This window comes from Sesamum indicum, linkage group LG13, assembly GCF_026168435.1.
Source record: "Sesamum indicum cultivar Baizhima isolate 11 linkage group LG13, ASM2616843v1, whole genome shotgun sequence".
NCBI classification, from domain to species: domain Eukaryota; kingdom Viridiplantae; phylum Streptophyta; class Magnoliopsida; order Lamiales; family Pedaliaceae; genus Sesamum; species Sesamum indicum.
In genome coordinates this window covers 9,891,782-9,912,651 of record NC_142669.1, presented here as the reverse complement: position 1 = coordinate 9,912,651, position 20,870 = coordinate 9,891,782, and the positions used below count along the sequence as shown (strand labels likewise).

Genomic DNA, 20,870 nt, shown 5'->3' with positions numbered 1-20,870 from the left:
CAAATTTCATCTTGAAGATGTTATGTAATATTTTGGGATAATTACAGTGTAATTACACGTAAAATTTTTGTGATTTAAAAAAATTATATTCAGTATTTTTGAATTTTGATTTCGTCTAACAAATAAATTCAGTTGTTAGTCAAAATTCACCGAATTTATTGATATTAACAAAAAGGTCGAATAAGTAAATAATAAGCCAATCGAAAATTTTATTAAATTTTTTTGTTAATTTCAACAAATTTAATGAATTTTAATTGATGGAAACTTATTTATTACACAAAAATAAACTTTTGATATATTAAATAAAAATCACAAAAAATTTACGTATAATTATTTCAAAGATCAGCTAAGAAGAACGTAATTATTCCTAATATTTTAAAAGCTTAGCCTCAAGATTCAAGAGGGAAAAAGAGCAATAGCCTGGGCGTGGGCGATGAACCGGACATTCGTCTGAGAAGCCCAATTGCCTGGCATTCGGGTCTGGGCCAATGAAGGGTCGGGTTGTCCTGATTCGTCAAACCAGCATCCATATCCCCTTTATTTCTTCATAATTCAGTAAACCCTGTTCCTAAACCCAGCTCTACCTTCCTGTGAATCATTATCTGTTTGCAGTTGGTTGATTTACATCAAAGGAGTGCGGTCCCTGCTCTGTCTCAGCGTTTTTGCTAGAGCCCTGAGACAAAAGTCTTAACTCTGAGAGAGAGATGGGCAGAATATTTGTGGTGGATCTGGAAGGCAGAACCTACAGATGCAAATTCTGCAAAACCCATTTAGCTCTTGCTGATGAACTCGTTTCCAGGGTAACATATCATGTTTTCATGCTCCCCTGACACTTCTTTGTGGTCTCAACTTAACATATACTCATGTGGGATACTGAAATCTTTCCCAAGATTGAATCTTTTTGATTGAAAAGTCGAAAATTTGTATCTTCTGCTCAAAGGCTGGCTTGTCATGTCATGTTTTTGTTGTTGTGGTTGTTTACGGTAATAATAATTCATTATCTTAGTACTACATGGAGTTGATGGATGTCACTATTTTACTATAACTTGGGACATGTTTCTTTACAGCTCATTTCTCAATTTTCATATTCTCATTGGCTAAGTTTGTGCATTTCTGTGTTTGATTTCATCAATACTCTTGTTTTCAGGCATTTCACTGCCGCAGGGGGAAGGCCTACCTGTTTAACAATGTGTAAGCATCTCCATAGCTTCTTCCAACTTAAAATTCTGTTTGGAGGGATGCAGGTGAGATAAGATGCTTGCTTTGATTTGTCATTTGTGCTCAATTATTTTTCAGAGTAGCTGCATGACTGTAGGTGAATCCCACAGTGTGCTAGGAATGGAGGTTTAAGTTTGACACCCTCAGTCCAGAATTCCCCCCGAGATTACTGTTTAAATTGTATAGGCAGACGAGGACGTGTAAGAGCTCTAGATTTAGGAAGGATGTTTCTCTTACTCGTCACTAAGTCATGACGTATGAGCATGCAATGATCTACGTAGCAGCCATCTAGTGATAGTGAGTAGCCCATCTGGTAATGGGGAATCAACTGTCTGCTCAAATGGATATGAGTTGATCAAGGTTCATGATTAGGCTGTGTTCTTTTGCATTGGACAAGATCCTGGATTAGGCGCATTTGGCTGTGTTCTTGAATTCGGAACTCTAGATCATGTGTTTGAACTGTCTTCTACTTTGCCCTTTTTGCTGTTCAGAGTGAATATCACATTCGGACCTCATGAGGAGAGGATGATGCTTTCTGGAGTGCACACGGTAGCGGATATATTTTGCTGCTGTTGTGGGCAAATAGTTGGCTGGAAATACGTACATCTCTCACATTATATGTTTTAATTTCACTTGGGACTAATTTCAAGATTCGTCAGGAGTTTGATTCATCTTATCTTTTGATGGTTCTAACCTTCCAGGAGGCTGCACATGAGAAGAGCCAGAAATATAAAGAAGGAAAGTTCGTTCTTGAAAGGTATTCTAAGTCTTCTCCATCCTTTCATTTCTCGTTTGTTTCATGAAATAACTTATATTTTTAACATTGTTTTGGTTAAAACTTTGGCGGGAATAGAGGGAGGATTATGGATGGAGTCGACTCAGAATTTTATATTGATACCCGCCCTTCTACAAGTGATGCTGAAGATGCATAGATTTTTGTTGTTTCTGTACTTGACGAAGATAATAAATGTTTGAGGCTGTTTCAAGGACTCCTCTAGCTTGTAGATATGGAAGAATGAAACTGCTTTGGACTGTCCTGTTCTGCTTTTCATAGATGAGTGGATTTAACATGTTGTACTTATCGTTATCTATGGTCAATACAAGGTAGGAATTCTGAACATGTTCGTGAATAATAAGCCTGAAGAGATTTCCTTACTGAGACTATTCACTCGAGGAAAACAAATACCGAAAAAGTACAAAAAACATGATATTAATCAGGACAAAAAGAATGCTGGTGGTTAGTAAAGCAAAAGTTGAAATCAATCATATTCATATATATTGAACATTAATTTTGCCAAAATACATTATTCGTTTCACTCATTACAACACAAGGCAAATTAGAAACTAATTCTCACTCTGCCCCTTCACAAAAATGATAAAGAATAACATGAATAATTATATAAGAAATATCTAATCAACCATCGGTAAATAATAGTTTTACTATGTTATGTACATTCACTCCTTTTAACTCAAAAACAAGACGAATTCAACAAGAAAAATACTATCTGACCTCATTTCTCAAGAATTAAGATCTCTGGAAGCATGGCCTTGCCATCTGCAATTGTATAGATGGATGCAGTGAACAGTTAGAACTCAGCAGACTTCACGTAGTAGCAAGAAAGATAATGTCATCAGTTGAGCAGAATTAGAGTAATGCTATTGTATCTGGGCTCTTGAACTAGTAAATACAAGGTTAATATAATGGAACAATTTATGTTACTTTCAGCATCATTACTCTCTGCAGTTGAGGGAAAGGGTCTTCATTAAAGTGAGATTTTACTTTCCTAGGTTCTGTTAATTAGTTTATTTTCTTGCTCTTTCTTTCCTTCAGATTTTTCCCTGGGAGTAGACAACAAGATGAGAGGGATTTCATACATTTGTAAGCAGTTTGGCAAAGTATAGCATCTAACTGGTCACATGTTAAGGGGAGATCAACAGTCTTTTCTGACTAACCTAGAGAGTAGGAACCTTGCAAGTGGGCTCATACTGGCATTTGAACTAAGCTCCTTGGGTGGTTGCTTCCTTTTGCTTTCAGCCTCTGCACTTGTAACCGGTGTCTCTACCTTGCCCTTTACAAAGATCCGGGCTGCTAGCTCCTGCAGGTCCTTCAGAGAACCTTCCTTGGAACTACACACATTTCACTCTAGTTGAGAAAGATATAGTGTGATGAAGGTCATTTGTACATCTTATATGATGATCAACAACGAGAGATGAGAACATGAAATGCTATAAACCTTGCAAGTTGCTGAAGCAACTTGGTGACAAATACTTCAGAAGATCCAGGCTTAACATGCTCCATATCCGTTAAAGACTTGGATACTATCTTAAAGACTGATCCTCTTGAATCATCTGCAATTGCCTGCATTATGTAAATCAATGTCTAAGAAGTTAGTCAAGAGCACCAAAGTTTTCCCATTAGTTTTTTTGCATTTTGGATATTTTAGTCTAGAAAAGAGTTGAAGCTATTGCCTGAAAATATACAGTCTTAATTAATGCAATCATCATGCTCAAGTATATCTTCCATATCTTGCACCACAAAGAGAGATAACATGTGGAAAAATTATCTGCATCACAGCTCAGAAACCTAAAATAGGCCACCGAAAGAACAAAGTTCATCGATGCTAATCCTTTCTTCTAAAACAGTATGAAAAATGTTGGATTCAAGAAAATATGAAAACGTGTGCCAGGCTTTCGGCGCTGAAGGGAATCATAACTTTTCTGCGAGTAGAAAATCGAAGAAGAAAGTGGCTCTAGAAACCAGGAGAAACAAAAATCCAACAAAAGAAGAATGAATGGTGCATAATTTATAATTTGACTACACATATTGCTTTCATCAAAATTCAAAGTAATACATCACGTGGGAAAATTTCTGTATGAACAATTTGCAAATCACAGGCCCACAAATCTTAAAAAGATGGAGGGCTCAGAGAGTAGAGACTACTTCCATAAATGAAAATGATATGCTTCTTAGGAGCACAGAAGGGTCTTTTGCACAATGCGCACACACAGACAGAGAACTGGAACTATAATCCATCTCTCTACACATATATATTTCTAACTCTGGAAGATCTATGAATGTTGTAGTAGAAATGACTGCAGACATTTACTCCTGATATCAGCTCTTGCTTTGGTCAACTTCTTGGACAGCATTATTCCAGGGTTTTACTATCCTTCCAGGATTTAGGCCATGTAGTGTTTATATAAATTATTTCCAATCAACTGTACCGCATACCAAATTTTCCAATAATTTACCCCACAACTATTATGTAACTCATATATGATGCTTGTAACAATTCTCAATCAATTTAAATAGCTTCGCTATCAAGCTGAAGTACGTCGATCATGCTATTCTCGTTTCAACTCCTTATTATATTAAGTCCCAATAGAAGATTTCTTTTCATTACCATCACTAAGCTCATACGATCAGAGGCCTCATATGATTTGAAATCACTGTTTTAATATGCACTACTCATGTACTGTTAATTCAGATATTTGACTCTTAAAGTATAATGTTTTGTAATAGTTTACACATATTATCAGTGTACGAGCAATATCTGGTAATTCCTTATTTCATCTGTTCCTTCTACTGCTTAATACCTTCCACCACCTGTATTTTGCAATTGAATGTCACACTGCACTGATGTAAAACTTGAACCGTTGGGATACGGTAATTAACGCACAATTCACTTTTTAGTGAAAGATATTTTAATGGCACAGAAAATTGAAGAATCTCAAAGTACTTACATCTTTAAGTGAAGGGATTAGAAGAACTGATAAGGGGGCAGAAAAAGCTGTTGCACTCCTTGAATTGTCCACATCATCACTTGCATGGTGCGATCTTGAAAATGCTCTTTGCGCATCAAAATAATCACGAGAATATCTGGATAATAGGTTTCATGTTTCAGGAGAGGAAGATAAACACTGAGACATTAACGTAAAATGTATTTTTCCCAGAGGAAACATTGCTAACACCTGAAATTGAAGTTGCCGCACTAAATAAGCAAGAACATATACCTAGATGAATCAGAGCTTCTTGTGGGGTGTTCCACTCTTCTGCTCTCTTGCACATCTCTGCTGACCTTGTTTATCGGAGAAGGCCTTTCCCTAATGTTTGCTTTTCTTCCTCCTTGAATTGCTGCCTTGGCCTAAAAGAAATAGCAGATATACACTTCAAAATGTAAACCATATGATGGAGCACATCAATTCTAGGAAAATGCTAAGTTGATCCATGTCACAACAGTCTTTTCTGTACCCACATTATTCTACCACCAATCTAACTCTAGTTATTACAAAATTGCCTCACTAAACCGTTAGGGAACAAGTTGGAATAAGCCTTTTGTAATGAGAATTATATGAAATGGATCTGTAATTAATGAACAAACAAAACCTCCAGAACAGTATAGTTCATGTTTGAGGTAAACCTGCGCAGGTAAGAGAACCTGTATAACTATGATATGTTTTGACTTGATAACCCAATAACGACGTAGTTTATATGTAAAAGTAACAACATGTCAGCAAAGTATGACCACCTCTGCAAGGTTCGCTTCACTGTCCTCAAGATATGCAGTAAAAGTTCTCTCTTGAAGCCCCAGCCTGGACTTTGGAGTTCTAGGAGAATCTGAATCTTCATGCTCTCCTCGAAAAACAACAGTGCCACTGATGGAAGCATCTTCAGCAGACACATACATGCTGCTAGACTGGACACCAACATATGCCTTCCTTTGACATCAATGCAACACAGCAGGAATACAACTATTTCTATTAAGCTCAACCAAATGATATTCATACCATGGAACTTTGGCTGCTGGACAGGGGGGAAACCTTAACAGCTCTTGGAGACCGTACGACAACAGTTCCTGTACCACTCACATCTTCCTGCGAGTTGAGAAAAAAAGAACATAGGAGTTTGTAGGCATCGTGGTACATATATGGCAATAGATTTTCAATACTCTGCTTTGAGAAACTACAACTTCAATCAACTGTTACGAGCTTTATATTATTTGTCTGTGGATTTGATTATTAAGAAGTTTTATCAAGATAGCACACTGGCGAAAACAAGCCGCATAAGAACTTGCAATAATGTCTATTTCCTGGGGCAACTAATTGGCAAACATGAAGAGTTTGATGTCTAGTAAAGGGTAAAATATACTATACACCCTTTTACTTTTCCCATTGTAACATTTATCACCTTGTCCTTTAAAAGCAATCACTTATGCCTGGAGTTAGTGAACTGGTCAATACAGTTGACCATTAACCCTATTAAGTTTGAAACTCCAATTATTAATTAAAATTTCAAACTGAACAGCGTTAACTTCAACTGCACCCACCGTCAACTCAAGGGGGTAAGTTATGGTCTTTAAAGTTTGGGGGATAACTGTTACAATGGGCAAGATAGGGGCTGGGGGCAAAATGTAGTTTAAGCTTTAATAAACTACAAAGTATACTCGTTGGGATTCAAAGTGTAATCAGTCAGATCCACAGCCCAGAAAATTACCCGAGTGATTTTGAGGCATCAATACAACATGAGATTGCGAAAAGACTTTGCATGATGGATATCATTTTGGAAATCATATTGGCAAATAGGATCTCAATCTAATAGGAGCCAAAGTGTAGTAGGCCAACTTACATGACGGATATTGTTTTTTGGAAATTATATCGACAAATACAAAGGGTGATAACAGGAGCGGAACCAAAATGATCAGACAATAAGAAACTTCATTCTAATTCAACATTAAAGATTGCATTCCCTGTTCTCCATTCTTGGTGCACATATTTGTATATAAGATATGTTAGATCTATTACACATATATTACTTACAATTGTACATGTTTAGAATGATACTTTTCTTTGCTCTAGTTGTCAATTTCTTTGATAATTAAATTGTATTATTTAATGGTGTCAGAGTTAAGTGAAGAGAAAAACACAAGACAAACATTTACGTGGTTCAGTCATATGACCTACGTCCACGAGACAAATGCCCAAAGGGCTAAATCATATTATTTCTCTTAGTTTGGTGGTATAACCTCCACCTCTTTATATAGGTGAATTACAATATTTTCAAAATCAAATCATATAGATATCACAAGAATCACTTCGATTTTGTTGTGATTTTACAGTTATTTGGAGAATCAATTCATGATTCTCAATACTCCCCCTCAAGTTGGACATGGAGATCTTCATTGGAATGCTCAACTTCAACAATGGAAGTCAAAACTTTTCTTCAGGTTCTAAATTACCGAGTCTTTCAATGTGACGCCAAGGGAGGTCAAGGTGTCATCATGCCATGCACACACATCCACAGTAGTGTAAATAGAAACATCAAGTCACACAACCAGTTTTAGGTGCAAAACACCAGTAGAAAGGCACTTAGCCAATCAGAAGCAAGGTCGATCGGAAAAAGAGACCAACAGACAATTTAGGTGTAGAACACCATCAGGTGAAAGGGACTCAGCCCATTAGAAGTAGAAAGGTCGGTTAGAGAATGAGACTGACAGACAAACAGTTTAGGTGTAGAACACCCGTCGTAGTAAAGGCTTGGTGGAGCCAGTGTTGTCAGCATAGCACAAGCAGTGTTGGCGTAGCAGTTAGGGTTCCAGGCGGTGGCGTGGTGCAGCTAGGGTTTCAGCAGGCTCTTTTTTTTTTTTTAACCTGCTCTGATACCATGTCAGAGTTTTAGATAAGTGAAGAGAGAAACAAAATACGAACATTTACATGGTTCGGTCATATGACCTACGTCCACGAAACAAATGTCCAAAGGGCTAAATCCTATTATTCTCTTTTAGTTTGATGATATAACATCCACCTATTTATTAGGTGAATTACATATGTATATAACATAAAAATAAGGAAATATTTCCAGAATCAAATCATATTGATATCACAAGAATCACTAAGATTTTGTTGTGATTCTCCGAATCACAAGAGAATCGCAGCAAAATCTTAGCAATTCTTGTGATATCAATATGATTTGATTTTGGAAATATTTTCTTATTTTTATGTTATACACATATGTAATTCACCATATAAATAGGTGGAGGTTATATCATCAAACCAAGAGAGAATAATATGATTGAACCGTTTGGGGATTTGTCTCGTGGACGTAGGTATGACTGAACCACGTAAATGTTCGTCTTGTATTTCTCTTTTCACTTATCTAAAATTCTGACATGGTATCAGAGCAAGTTTCTCAAAAAAAAACAAAAAACAAAAAAAAGAGAGAGAGAGCGTGCTGAAACCCTACCTATGCGCCGCCGCCGTTGAAACCTAGCTGCGCGCCGCCCCTACCACCCGAACCCCTAACTACTGCACCAACATTGTTTGTGCTATGTAGGCAATACTGGCTCCATCAAGCCTTTATTACGTGTGTTCTACACCTAAACTGTTTGTGTCAGTCCCATTCTCTAATTGAACTTTACTTCTGATGGGTTGAGTCCCTTTAGCCACTTTCGCTACTGATGGTACTCTACACCTAAATTGTCTGTGTTTCTGTTTACACTACTATGGATGTGTGTGCATGGCATGACAATGCCTTGACCTCTGGTGACCTCCCCTAGCGTCACACTAAAAGACATTGGCGATTCAAAACCTAAAGAAAAATTTTGACTTCTATTGTTCAAGTTGAACATTCCAATGTCCAACTTGAGGGGGAGTGTTGAGAATCATGAAATGATTCTCCAAATAACTGTAAAATCACAAGAGAATCATAACAAAATCTTAATAATTCTTGTGATATCTATATGATTTGATTTTGGAGGCATTTCCTTATTTTTATGTTATACACATGTAATCACCTATATAAATAGGTGGGGGTTGTATCATTTTGAATAACTCAAACAAGCTGATTAAGTGTATCCAGCCCTTGGGTTTTATTTGTTAGTTATAAGTCACACAACATGCATAAAAGAAGTGTACAAACATACATCAGCAAAAAGTACACACGAGAGGATAAGAACGCCATACATCTTCATGATAATTTTCTTGCTTGGTTTGATGGTTAGCATCTTTCCTCATAGAGAACTCTGATGAAGTATGAAGCATAGTTCCAGAAGCAGAAGAGCGCTGGTTACCACTATCTAATACCTTGGAGGTAGATTGATTTAATGGGACCTCAGGCTTCCTTTCTCTTACCTGAGGTGGTTTCGCACTTCGAACAGTTCCAGTGCTGCCTGATGCACCAATACTGAAGTCCCATCCAGTATTCCGAAGGCTTGTGGCCTGACTACTGTATTAATAACACTAATGTGACAACCATTAACATAAATCAGGAACTATCAACTCATTTGACTGACCTTGCTCGAATGGTGTCTTCTACTCCCAACTGTCTAACCACCTTAATGGTTCCAGTTGCTTCCGCTGATGGGGTTGGACCATCTTGTGTCTCTTCATTTATTTGAAACTTGGGACGCTCTCTACTAGGTCAAACAATTGCAGGTAGTTAATGAATTTGTGCATTAAACATGGTATAAGCATTTGGAGGTTAAGACACGTCTTGATGTATGTCTCTAGTTTCCACGCATTGTTAGCACCTGACTTCTTGAGCACATAAGAATAAAGTACCACCAATCCAGTATTTAACTTTTATAAAAGATATGTCCTGCACATGTGACTATTATAGGAAAACAGTAGTTAATTGTAGAAACATCACTCAAACCAACTATGAGATATATTATATTATATCAGGCAATAATCATCATCTTCAGTTAACAGGTTTAGGAAAAAATGACTAATATAAGACATTATTCATGAATAGCAACAATAGGTATTTGAAATTGTTTTAAACTTTTAGGTGGTAAAAGAAGTATATGAAGAGAAATTGACAGACCTGATTCTTTCCAAAAGCTTTGGGCTCTTTCTAGCATTTTTGATAAAACGGTGCTTAAGAAGTTCCTTTGCACTTGGTCTCTAAGATTGAAAATGAAAAAACATATGAGATAGAAGAAGAGGCTGTAAAAAGGAAATAAATGAATAAAAGAAAAGAAAAGGTTAGTAAACATGATAGGATAACATATGACAAGCAAGTCTCTAAAATATCTGATACCAAGAACTTAGTCTTTTCTTCATCAGCAGCTGGAGCTGACACATACCTAGTCGAGGATGCAAAGAAGAAACTTAAGTAGTCTGCACTACATTGTTTTAGAGGAAATTCATTCATTAGGATCTACCCTAGTATACAGAACATGTAAAACCATCCACTAGGGATAGCTATGGTAGTTAGTCTAACATCGGAAAGGTATGCTCGCCATCAAGACCTTGAAACAAATACAGGAAAAGAAAGAAACGACTGTCTAGATCTTTCACGACGAACTATCTAATATCTACTTCAATAAGGGGCTTAATCCGTGAAATGTTAGAGGCTATACTTAATAGGATGCTTGAATAGATTAATCTCCATACATCGACGCTCCAGCTGACCGGCTTGCTACTGGCAAAATTCTCAAGGCCCATAGAGCTGTTAAAAAGTTGAAATTACTGCATGCGTTGATGACATAGTCAGAAGCCTTCCCCCACTTATTAGAACACAAATGCAAGTATGCAAATATTTGACCAATAATCACCATTGAGACTCCGAATACTAGTCTCTATTGTCTAGCTCTAAAATCTGCCCCTAAAAGTACAGGAGGTCAGGAAAGTAGAAGAGAGAAACTGAATTTCAGAAATCCATTGCTTTGAAGCAGTATACCAGTCCTCACATTCTATCAATCGGAGATGCAATCGATCGACTCCTTACATCACAGATAACAGTGAAAACTTTCTTCAGGGCCCTTCGATAATTTTAAGTCAATCACTCAAAATAAACAATGTGAAGCATTATCTTAAACTACACGCTATAGTCAATCTTCACGATAACTTCAAGAAAAGCTTCAGATGCCTCATATAACCAATAGATAGGTGCCATTTTATCATCATTGAGACAAATCTTACTCACTTATTATCAGCTTATATTAATGTGGAATTTGGAAAGCATGTGGCGATAATAAAGCTTTGCAAACTCATCTGAAAGATTTGAGGCTTGTTCCAAGCAACCAATAGATAATGATCATTTTGAACCAGCTAAGTATGAGATAATTCATAAATATCCACAGAAGTGAAGAAAACTGCACGTTCTCCAACACTACTAGCACACATATATAGAAGATGTAGGCAAGTTCACTAAAGCTACCTCTGCTGGATTCTTCCTCAAACACAGAGCGACAAATTCTTTCATAGGACGAGAGAAATGCTCATCTAGCTGAATGTCAAAGCAATAACATCAGCTCTACAGATCAAAGAAAGAAAATGGGATTTGCTTACAATCTAGATTCACCAGACCTGCGGTGGATTTTCTCGGGGAATGATGAAAAGCACTCTCATAGGATGGAGATCAGCAAGAGGAGGTTCTCCTTTTGCCATCTCGATTACAGTTATCCCCAAAGACCATATATCTGCCTGTTTCAAGCGAAAGCTTCCAACATTACGGTGAGTAGAAGGATTACAACGAACCACATACACAAACAGTATTAGCAGACTAATGAGAAAAACTAAGGCTCGGGGGGGGGGGGGGGTGGTGGTGGTTGGCAGTTGGTGGCTGGCTTGACACAAAACAAACCTTCTCATTGTATCCTTCAGCGTTTTGAATTACTTCTGGAGCCATCCAGAATGGTGTTCCTACAAAAGTCTGTAAAGTTCAATTGCATTAGCTTGAAATTTGATGACTTTTTCAATATTACCATTCCAGCTTAATGCAAAGCCAAATTAGAGCATAATGCAATTCAAACCCATCTTAGATAGAAAATAATGTTAAAAACACTGTTTATTATGTACACAGCAACTATGGACATGAACAAAGAATATGTGAATCCATGAAGACAAGTGGATATGAAGTCACAGTCATGATGATTTTATAACCAGTAGTAGTCATATTGTCGAAAATGCGAATAACATGAAGCACCAGGGAGACCATGTCAACACATTCCAAATGGGTAAGTTAAAACTAATGGGGCCCACTCTTCAAGAGACAAATTGAACAGTGCAGAGGAGGCCAGAGCTCCGGCACACTTTTAGAGTAAGGACTTCATATAACAGAAAGTAAAGGTGAAAGGGGTTCAGATCGTCAAAAGTGCAATTTTTGAGCAACAGAATCACAAATTGAGAAAGTGGTACCTTTCTTCTTGAAATTGTCCGAGTTAATTGAGCAGAAACACCAAAATCTGCTACCTGCATCACAAGAAAATAATATATATATATATTGAGACAATATATACTTTCTATCCAAGAAAAGGGATCTCCAAAATAGTGGAATTATTTATAAATTTACAAATTTATCTAACCACGACGATTGTACCTTAACATCACCATTCTCTGTCAACAAAATGTTTGCCGCTGCCAAAACATTATGCAAAAATTACTTTTAAGTTTTAACAAATTCAGGCGAAGGGAAAAAAGAATATAGAGTCAGAAAGACGATGCAATTGCTAGCTGGAAAAAGCAGTCTGCCTCCATAGGAAGATTGAAAAATAAATTGAGAGCTGAGGAAAGAATCTATTGATACTTCACTTCATTGATTTTAGAAATTAAAGGGATGCATGCATGAACGATATGACCCGAGTTCAAGGAGAATTGATTTGGTCAAAAGAAAGGATGTGTTGTAGTGTACCTTTAATATCTCGATGAATTTTTCCCTCATTGTGGAGATACTCAATTGCATGGAGTAAATCACGTATTATACAAGCTATGGAACCTTCATCCAGTGGTTGGTTAGGCTGAATCTGCAGAGGAACAATAACAGTGTATAGATACTGTGAATATCTGAAGCAGTCTTCTTTACGCATAACTTGAGCTAATCTCTATGATTCGAAATAGTTTGTCTCTTTAGGAAACATAGATTCCATAGACCGTGTATTTAAGGAAAGGAAAGAAAGAAATTAACACAGCTAAAGTGGCTCTATGCTAAGTGAAAATGAAACGTAAAAAACATAGCAGCCATCCTTGTACGTGAATGCACTACCTTTTAGTATTTAGCCAATTTGCTGCCATCAACATGAATACTATTTCGTCAACCTCAGAGAGTTCACATTCACTATCGTCTTGTATGCTACTATATATTGAAAGATTCAGGTTTCCACATAAATAATGCTTCTCTCAGAAGAAGGCCTTCGGAAGTAAACGTGAATTTTCCCAGTCAGGAAATAGATGCTTAGGTTGGTGTGCTTCAAGGGAAATGTTTAGAGGACATGCATTCAGGAGTTTGTACAGAGAATATGTGAAGAATGAACATGTGTTTGGTGTGTTTGAGAAATGGTTGATGAGATGTATTTCTACAAAAAAATGCATTAGGGTTCACTTCCTGGGAGGCGTCATATCATGCTTATATAGTATTTTATTTTGGTGTTAGATAAATGTAATGATCGAAAAATATGTAGTTAATTTAGGTAATGATTATTTTTTATTGGTGTAATGCTTGGATATGTATAAAAATATACAGTATATATAGCTGAAAAATATATATGTGTACATAATACCATGATTAGAGCATTTCCAAAAATATTTTGGAGGAAGGGATGCCTTTGTGGGGCCCCCTAAAGGCTTCTATGTCATCATCCAATTCTTGCAAATGTTTTCATTTCCCAGAAATGACTCCCAAGATAGCCTAAGATCTCTAATTGCTAATGTGGAAAACAAGTGGTGACAATCGATATTATGATCAAACATGATATTAATTATTCAACTTATCTGGGAAAAAATGTCACAAATTAACCACAATGTCTCATCCAATGTATAATTTTATTCTGAAGTTTTAAAACATTACAGAGAAGTCTAGGGTGAAAAACTTCCAAATGCTGAAATAGAAAGAAGCAATTAGAAGAAGGATCTACAAGTGCGCTACCAGATCAGCAACAGAACCACCAGCCATGTACTCCATGACTATCCACAGTTTAGTTTGGCGCAAATAAGAACAATAATACTCTGTAATATATGGAGATCGACATTCTGAAAGAACCGCAATTTCCTGTCAACAAAGAAAATGAAGCAAATGTAACTTAATAATTTCAATCCAAACATCTATACAAAAATGTCGAATGTACCTTCTGGATGTCCTCTATCTCATCCTCCCTGTGAGAAAATAAGCAAGTATAAGACGAAGGGAAAGAAGAGCTTAAATTTTGAGATGACAATAAGAACTTATCATTTGATACCATCACAGAGGACTCGCAGCAAAACTGATTTAATCTTATAACACAAGAGCAGATTACTCTTCCATGAAAGTAAAACTCAACAGGTAAGGTTGAACCATTTCAAGGAATGTGTTCCAAAGCAACTTGATACCACGATTACAAATATTATGTCCATTGTCTTCATGTGGAGAACTGAACTCCTTCCAATAAATGCTTTTGCAGAACCATGCCCACTTTTGTTAGATCTAATGCAAACGCAGACATAACTCCACCACGCAATATGTCTCCTCCAATATAACACACATATGCAAATTTGATAGATTGATGAAGGAGAAAGACAAACATAGGTAGAATCAAGATTCTTTACTACTGTAAAGCTTTTAAAATTATTCTTTAAAAATAAAATAAATAAATAAGAAAGAAAGAATCTCATGCAACAGATTTGCAATCTCTATATTAAAATGTTGGCAGAGCCTCATCAAATATTGTATAATAAAAGAGATAATCCCAGTTTATACACTCACGATTCTTCCAAATCAATGACCTTGATGGCAATCTCCTTCTTTAATTCCTTATCAAACCTGCATCAGTACAAACCGGAAAAATCCAATCATTCAAATAGAAGAAAATTCAGCATGCGACTTGAGAAGAAGACTATACTAATACCACTAGATAAGAAATCAGCACGCGTTCATGATTGAATCGCACTCCTACATTCTTTTTCACAATCATATGAGGTTCTAAGTATCACCGTTCATTTTGAATCTTGAATGTGTAAATTATAGCATTGATTTTCAAATCCAACAAATCACAAAGTAAGATCAAGTGCCTGCCAAGGCATGAGAAGCACTAGAAATTCCCTAAATGTTTTTTATCCTGAAATGGTAATTGTGTAAAAGATCCAAAGAATACTCGAACACCATAGTGGTTGAGCAATACATGGTTCTGCTGCTATATAACTGTTGCTCCTCCATGATGCACAGTTATGAATATTGGAGGACATGATGTTTGAATGACTTAGAACATCAGGCTAATAATAAAAAATGATAAGGGAGCAGCTAAATGGTAGAACTTGAACATTTTAAGAAGTCCAGAAGTTGTAAGACAGTGAACAGCAGCTCTCAATGAACAGTAATGTTGTAAGATAATGAACAGTAAAATTGCAGAAACAAAAGTAAAAGACAAAGAATAAAAAGGTCTAGGTTACTTCTAGAATCCTTTCCGCACCCACCCAGCAAAAGAAGCTTTTGGTAATGTGTGGAAAGCTCTATAACACCATTGTGATCTTGCAGATTACATGTCTATTTCTAGGCCTCAATATATCCTAGTCCAACTAGGATCAGACTCTTATGAATAAAATTCGAAGCTAATCAGAATCAATTTCAACCAAGGCAAGTAATTTAACCCCAATAGAAATTAGTATGAGATTGCAATATCCAATTACAGAAAATATTCTGCAATTATCAGTTCATAACTATAGTTAATAAGAAAACCAAGAACAGAAGCTAAAACACTGCTATTAGCTAAAGATAAATCGCATTGCTTTTGAGCTGTCCTTTCATTGCCAGCATCACTGCACAGAAGAGGAATTACAAGACAAGTTATCATAACTAATAATAATAATTGCCAAACAGCCAATCTCAAGGAATGCTATAAATGAGCTCTGGATCTCATACGAGTTGAAGCTCTCCTATGGCCAGACAGATTTCTAAGCGTGTAGGGCCTTAAACGCAACCTTGTAACTTCAGTTCTGTGCACAAACTAGAAAAATCTCATAGTTCACCCCTCCAACTACATACTAAGCTAACCGACATACGAGCATTGGAGAATTAACACATATTCAGTTAACAGGCATACATAGCATCACGAGAAGTTACCATTATAATAACATAATAATTCAAGCACTGCAGCTAATTTACAAATTATAGATTAATTTAAGGGTTAATTACACCTAGACCCCCTCTAAACATTCAAAATTATACTTTTCCCCTAAAAAAACTTTCGAAATTATGCTTGCATCCTCTCTGAGAATTGTCCATTTACAATTGTACCCTTGCCGCCAAGATTTCGACGGAAAATGCTGACGTCAAGAGAAAAAATCTGCATAAACTTTCAAGTTTACCCCCCATTCAACATCTGTATAGATTTATGGACAAAGATACCATAGTAATATTTTAATACTTGTAAGGGGTAAATGTAATACATATAAGGTCAAAAGATCATAATTGTAATAATTGTTGCTGAATTATTGCTATTGGATAAAAAATAGCCATAACTGAATGAAAGAAAACAATCATATGTCAATAATTTATATGGAATGTATGAGGCATGAAGTTAGACGCTAATGTACTTTTTTTTTGCCGAGGGCAGCATTTTCCCTCCAAATCTTAACAGAAGGGATGTAGATATAGTTTTATACAGAGAATTCACAGAATAATTTCAAAAGTTTTTTTTTTTAGGAGAAAGTTTAACTTAAATAAGTTCTACAAAATCAACAAGTTCCTAAATAAGCATTTCACCACATGAAAAATTCCAAAAGTAAATATTCGAAACACAGCTTTTCTAAAGATTAATTGAAATATTGTTCACCTAAGAACATATTTTTCCTAACATAATAAGCATGGGATTCAAAAAGCCTATTTCGAGTTGATCATGAGCCGTCTTAGCACATATCTTCATTTTTTATCATCCATATGCAATGGCATGATTCCATTTACAGCAATCAGAAACTATCCTGGATCAATCCCTTGCTTGTCTCCAAAACCATCATAGCCATATGTTCATTTGCTGGTCAAAATCATCTTCAGAATGTTTAAGTATCAAAACAAACCGTCAATAAATAAATAGCACCACACCAAGTGAGCATCCAAATATTTGACAGACAAAAAAATCAAACACTAAGACAAAACAATAGGCAAGATCTGTTTACAGAAAACTTTTTGCCTACATGCATTAGCTTTCACTGCAAACAAGCAACATCTTAAATGCAGCCAGTCATGTTCGTGAAAAACTGTACAAGGATGCATGCAACAATAGTGAATTACGGAAGCTACCACAAGCATAATCACTCCTGCAAATGAATGAAGTTTTCTTCAGATAAATGCAATTTGAACTCACACAATATAATCCATACTTCACGAACACAATAGCTTATTGTCTTAGAAAAAGAAAATTGCTCTTGTATCATGTTTTTAAGGAGATACAATCGAGTTCTTGTACATACAGAGAAGACCAGAATTTTCCATATTAAAATATGGAAGCATATCTAAGTTGTTATTGTGTCATAATAGGTTCGAGATCCAGCCCAACATAACATCAATAGTAGTGGTTCAACCTCAAGTTGAAATCTTGTCCTTATGACCGCTCAGGAGCTTGATCACACTAGAGATCAGCTCATCATTACAAATGTGAAGCTACACTATGAAGAATGACTATCAACAAGTTTCATATGAGACTCAATAGAACGTCAACACTCAAATGCCCAACGTTCCAAGCTAGCCACCAATGTCTCTTTGAAAACCATCAATATCTTCTATTGACATCACTATTAAGTACAATTGATATTGTGAGTTATGTGATAAGTATACACATATGCTACTGGAACAATACCCTAGTTGCACAGGGATTTGAATTCTGCAAACCAAGCATGAGAAGGCTAGAGCTTGTCATTATGCTAATAATAGCCTGATTTTGTTAAAGATCATTGCAACAACGACTTGCCAGTAGTCCAAGGCACAATTACCTTTAGTTTCGACATTGCAGCATCTACCACCCTATTCAACCAAGAACCTACGAGATACTCCTGAATAATCTACAGGAAATATCGTTTCCTGCATTTTCATGTGCCATGGTAGAAACTTAACATGTGCCTGGCCAATGCTAGCGTCTAAACCGCCAGTTTACTATATGTAGGCCAGCCAAATGTTCATTAAATCTAGGAACAAATTTAAAGCAAAACTGAAGCCTTTTAGTTATCAGCACTCGCAGAGAGATTGCCAGTTGTCACACCAGAATATGGGAGATACAAAAGAAACAGACCCTATCAGAATCAGAGGATTCCACAAAATCCAACCACATCCAGAATGTGTTTGGCACAAGTAATGGCTTGCGCATTGATATTTATTCAAACCACAAACAATTAGTTACAGAAGTTATCCCTTAAGATCGGCGCATTCATGTTATCAGCTGTAAGATCTATTATATGCAACAATGATATCTATCTCACCTAGTAATCTTTTCTTGACAAATAATGACATATTAAGAAGCATCTATCAAAAGATTTAGTCAAATATTCACACGTGCATGCATAATGGGGAAGCTGCTCGTTGATGTTTACATGATTTAATTGAACCTGACTTATTTTTCTCATGCATGCATAAACGAGCAAATTGTGTGAACGCGGGGAAGTTTCTCTTTCTCTAGTTCATCTAAATGTCAAAATCTGTTGAACACTTTCATTTCACTTTGTACTTCAATAGGCCAAACATTTCATAGCTCAATGAAGTTGCAAACTGTACTAGCTAAACTTCTGACAACATATCAATGGGACTAGAGAGCAATAGGATTCCCACAAAAATTAGTTCTAGACCTTACCCTCTGTAAACATCCCCAAAAGAACCTCTTCCAATGAGCTCCAAATCACAAAATCTGGATCCTGAGGCCTCTAGTAGAGCTGCCGCATCTTCCATTATGCATGTATTTTTACGAAACTTCCTTCTTCACATTCTTAGTGAAAATAGCAAATGCTCCAACAGAAGAACCATAGCCACCTATAACCGATGAATTCTGCAAAAATCATAACATGGGCCAACTGATTTTACTCTGTTTCCCGTTTCAGAACCATCCAAAATATGGAAAAAGCGCTAAAACAACTTAACTCAATAAGACTGGATCAATATATGAGATCAAACCAATCATAAGAAATCTAAAACCCAAACTGCAACATGGCAATGCAGTGTCCCTCTTATATATGACGAAATGTCCGAGTTAGGTGAAGTAGGGATGCTAAAGAGACTGCGCAACAAATACCTTACAATTCTTCGTAAAATTAAAATTCTTGACCCGCAAATCAACCGAAGGATTGCCAAACAAACACTCTATCAGTGACTTCAATGCGAGGCATATTTTTTGCCTTCCAAGAAAAGAATTATTGTTGAAAAAAAAAAAAGAAAACTAACCTTGGCAATGCGGATTTCAGGAATGGTTTCAAGATTTACATCTTTCAACAAGAAAAACAACAAATTAGCGAAATCAAGTGAAACTTCAGATCCTCGTACGGGTTTCTACATACAGACACATGCATGCAATCCCTTTGTTTCTCCTCTGCTGATTCGTCTCTGGTTTTTCCGAGTGAGAGAACGGATCGATAAAAGCGAAAATTTGGCGTTTTTTCGCAAGAATATAAATGGAAATTACACATCGTGATTACTAACAGATTAAGCATAAAGATGAGGGATTTGGGCCGGAATCGGATCGCCTTGAAATGGACCCGGGTCAAAATTGGAAAGCAAATTTACCAACTACTTGGTGCAATGCTCCCTTCCATTTCCATTTTCGTTCATGTCTATAGCGTCATGCACCGTCGCGTTTGCAATAGCTTCTTTTTTACGGTGAAAATAAATTATAAAAAGAAATTATAAATTAAGTAGTATTAAAAGTTGAGGTTATTTTAAAAATAAAAATAAAAAGTAAAAAAAATAAAATTATAGTATTAAAAAAAATTATATATATAAATTGCAAAAATTGATAATCAGTTGCTTATAATTTTTTATTTAAATCAATTTAATTTAAGCAATTCAAAAGTAGAAATTATGAAACAAAAATACTTTTTTTAGCTTATAGTCGGTAAAAAGCTTATAAGTTCTTATATTTAAAAAAAAAACTAAATAATATTACAAAATCATATGGCAATGGAATTTTTATTTATATTTATATGTTAATATTATTTTAGATGAGATAATTAATAATTATTGAAGGGCAAGGCAAATTTTAAAATTTCCACAACTCACCTAAATATTTAATGGATTGGAACACTTATAAGTAAATATATTAGTTCAGACTTGATTAGACCCAATTGATTGGATTGGAGTTTTTATTTTATTCTAATTCATGTGGTATTTTTTTGTTCAATTTAATAAAATACATATTATGTGTACTAAGATTACACCATCTATTTATTTAAGACGATTTTATATACGTGATTTGTATATATTAATTAAAATAAAAGATGTAATATGATTTGAATAAAAATTACAACAGGCTAATTAAAATGAAGCCGAATTAGAATTTAGAATATAATTCGAAAAAATGGTCCGTTGGTATTGGGTCCGCAATACCACTTAGGCCTTGTTACTTGTGGGGGGTTGGGATGGATGTCTCAAAATATGCAGCCCAACTCTTTGTTTGTTTGCATTTAGGGCGGCCCGAATGTATATCACTCGAGCTCGTGATAAATCATGATAAAGAGATGATTTAAATTTCACCAAATCTAGTGAGATTTAT

General features: G+C 35.9%; 2 protein-coding genes across 7 annotated transcripts; one reads left to right on the top strand and one right to left on the bottom strand.

The window, feature by feature from the left end:
- Positions 1 to 533: 533 nt before the first annotated feature.
- LOC105176974 (Yippee family putative zinc-binding protein) lies at positions 534 to 3,716 on the top strand. 2 transcript variants are annotated; one of them, XM_088877013.1, is made up of 5 exons: positions 534 to 800; positions 1,148 to 1,191; positions 1,710 to 1,818; positions 1,920 to 1,975; positions 3,050 to 3,716. In XM_088877013.1, the coding sequence occupies exons 1-5, from the start codon at positions 705 to 707 to the stop codon at positions 3,099 to 3,101; spliced, it is 357 nt and encodes a 118-aa protein (XP_088733139.1). In that variant the 5' UTR covers positions 534 to 704; the 3' UTR covers positions 3,102 to 3,716. The 2 variants fall into 2 exon arrangements, with proteins under 2 accessions (XP_088733139.1, XP_011098279.1); XM_011099977.3 differs by lacking the exon at positions 3,050 to 3,716 and adding an exon at positions 2,072 to 2,338 and having other exon boundaries at positions 541 to 800.
- LOC105176976 (uncharacterized) lies at positions 2,472 to 19,938 on the bottom strand. 5 transcript variants are annotated; one of them, XM_020698820.2, is made up of 22 exons: positions 19,547 to 19,938; positions 19,398 to 19,424; positions 18,963 to 19,154; positions 14,894 to 14,950; positions 14,280 to 14,307; positions 14,081 to 14,203; positions 12,851 to 12,962; positions 12,539 to 12,576; positions 12,358 to 12,411; positions 11,804 to 11,872; positions 11,527 to 11,643; positions 11,378 to 11,446; positions 10,040 to 10,119; positions 9,507 to 9,629; positions 9,178 to 9,439; positions 6,007 to 6,093; positions 5,748 to 5,915; positions 5,233 to 5,363; positions 4,963 to 5,098; positions 3,453 to 3,577; positions 3,172 to 3,345; positions 2,472 to 2,773 (listed from the first exon to the last, which is right to left on the bottom strand). In XM_020698820.2, the coding sequence occupies exons 3-22, from the start codon at positions 19,055 to 19,057 to the stop codon at positions 2,737 to 2,739; spliced, it is 2,085 nt and encodes a 694-aa protein (XP_020554479.1). In that variant the 5' UTR covers positions 19,058 to 19,154; positions 19,398 to 19,424; positions 19,547 to 19,938; the 3' UTR covers positions 2,472 to 2,736. The 5 variants fall into 5 exon arrangements, with proteins under 5 accessions (XP_020554479.1, XP_011098280.1, XP_011098282.1 ...); XM_011099978.3 differs by lacking the exon at positions 19,398 to 19,424; XM_011099980.3 differs by lacking the exon at positions 19,398 to 19,424 and having other exon boundaries at positions 9,346 to 9,439.
- Positions 19,939 to 20,870: the final 932 nt, after the last annotated feature.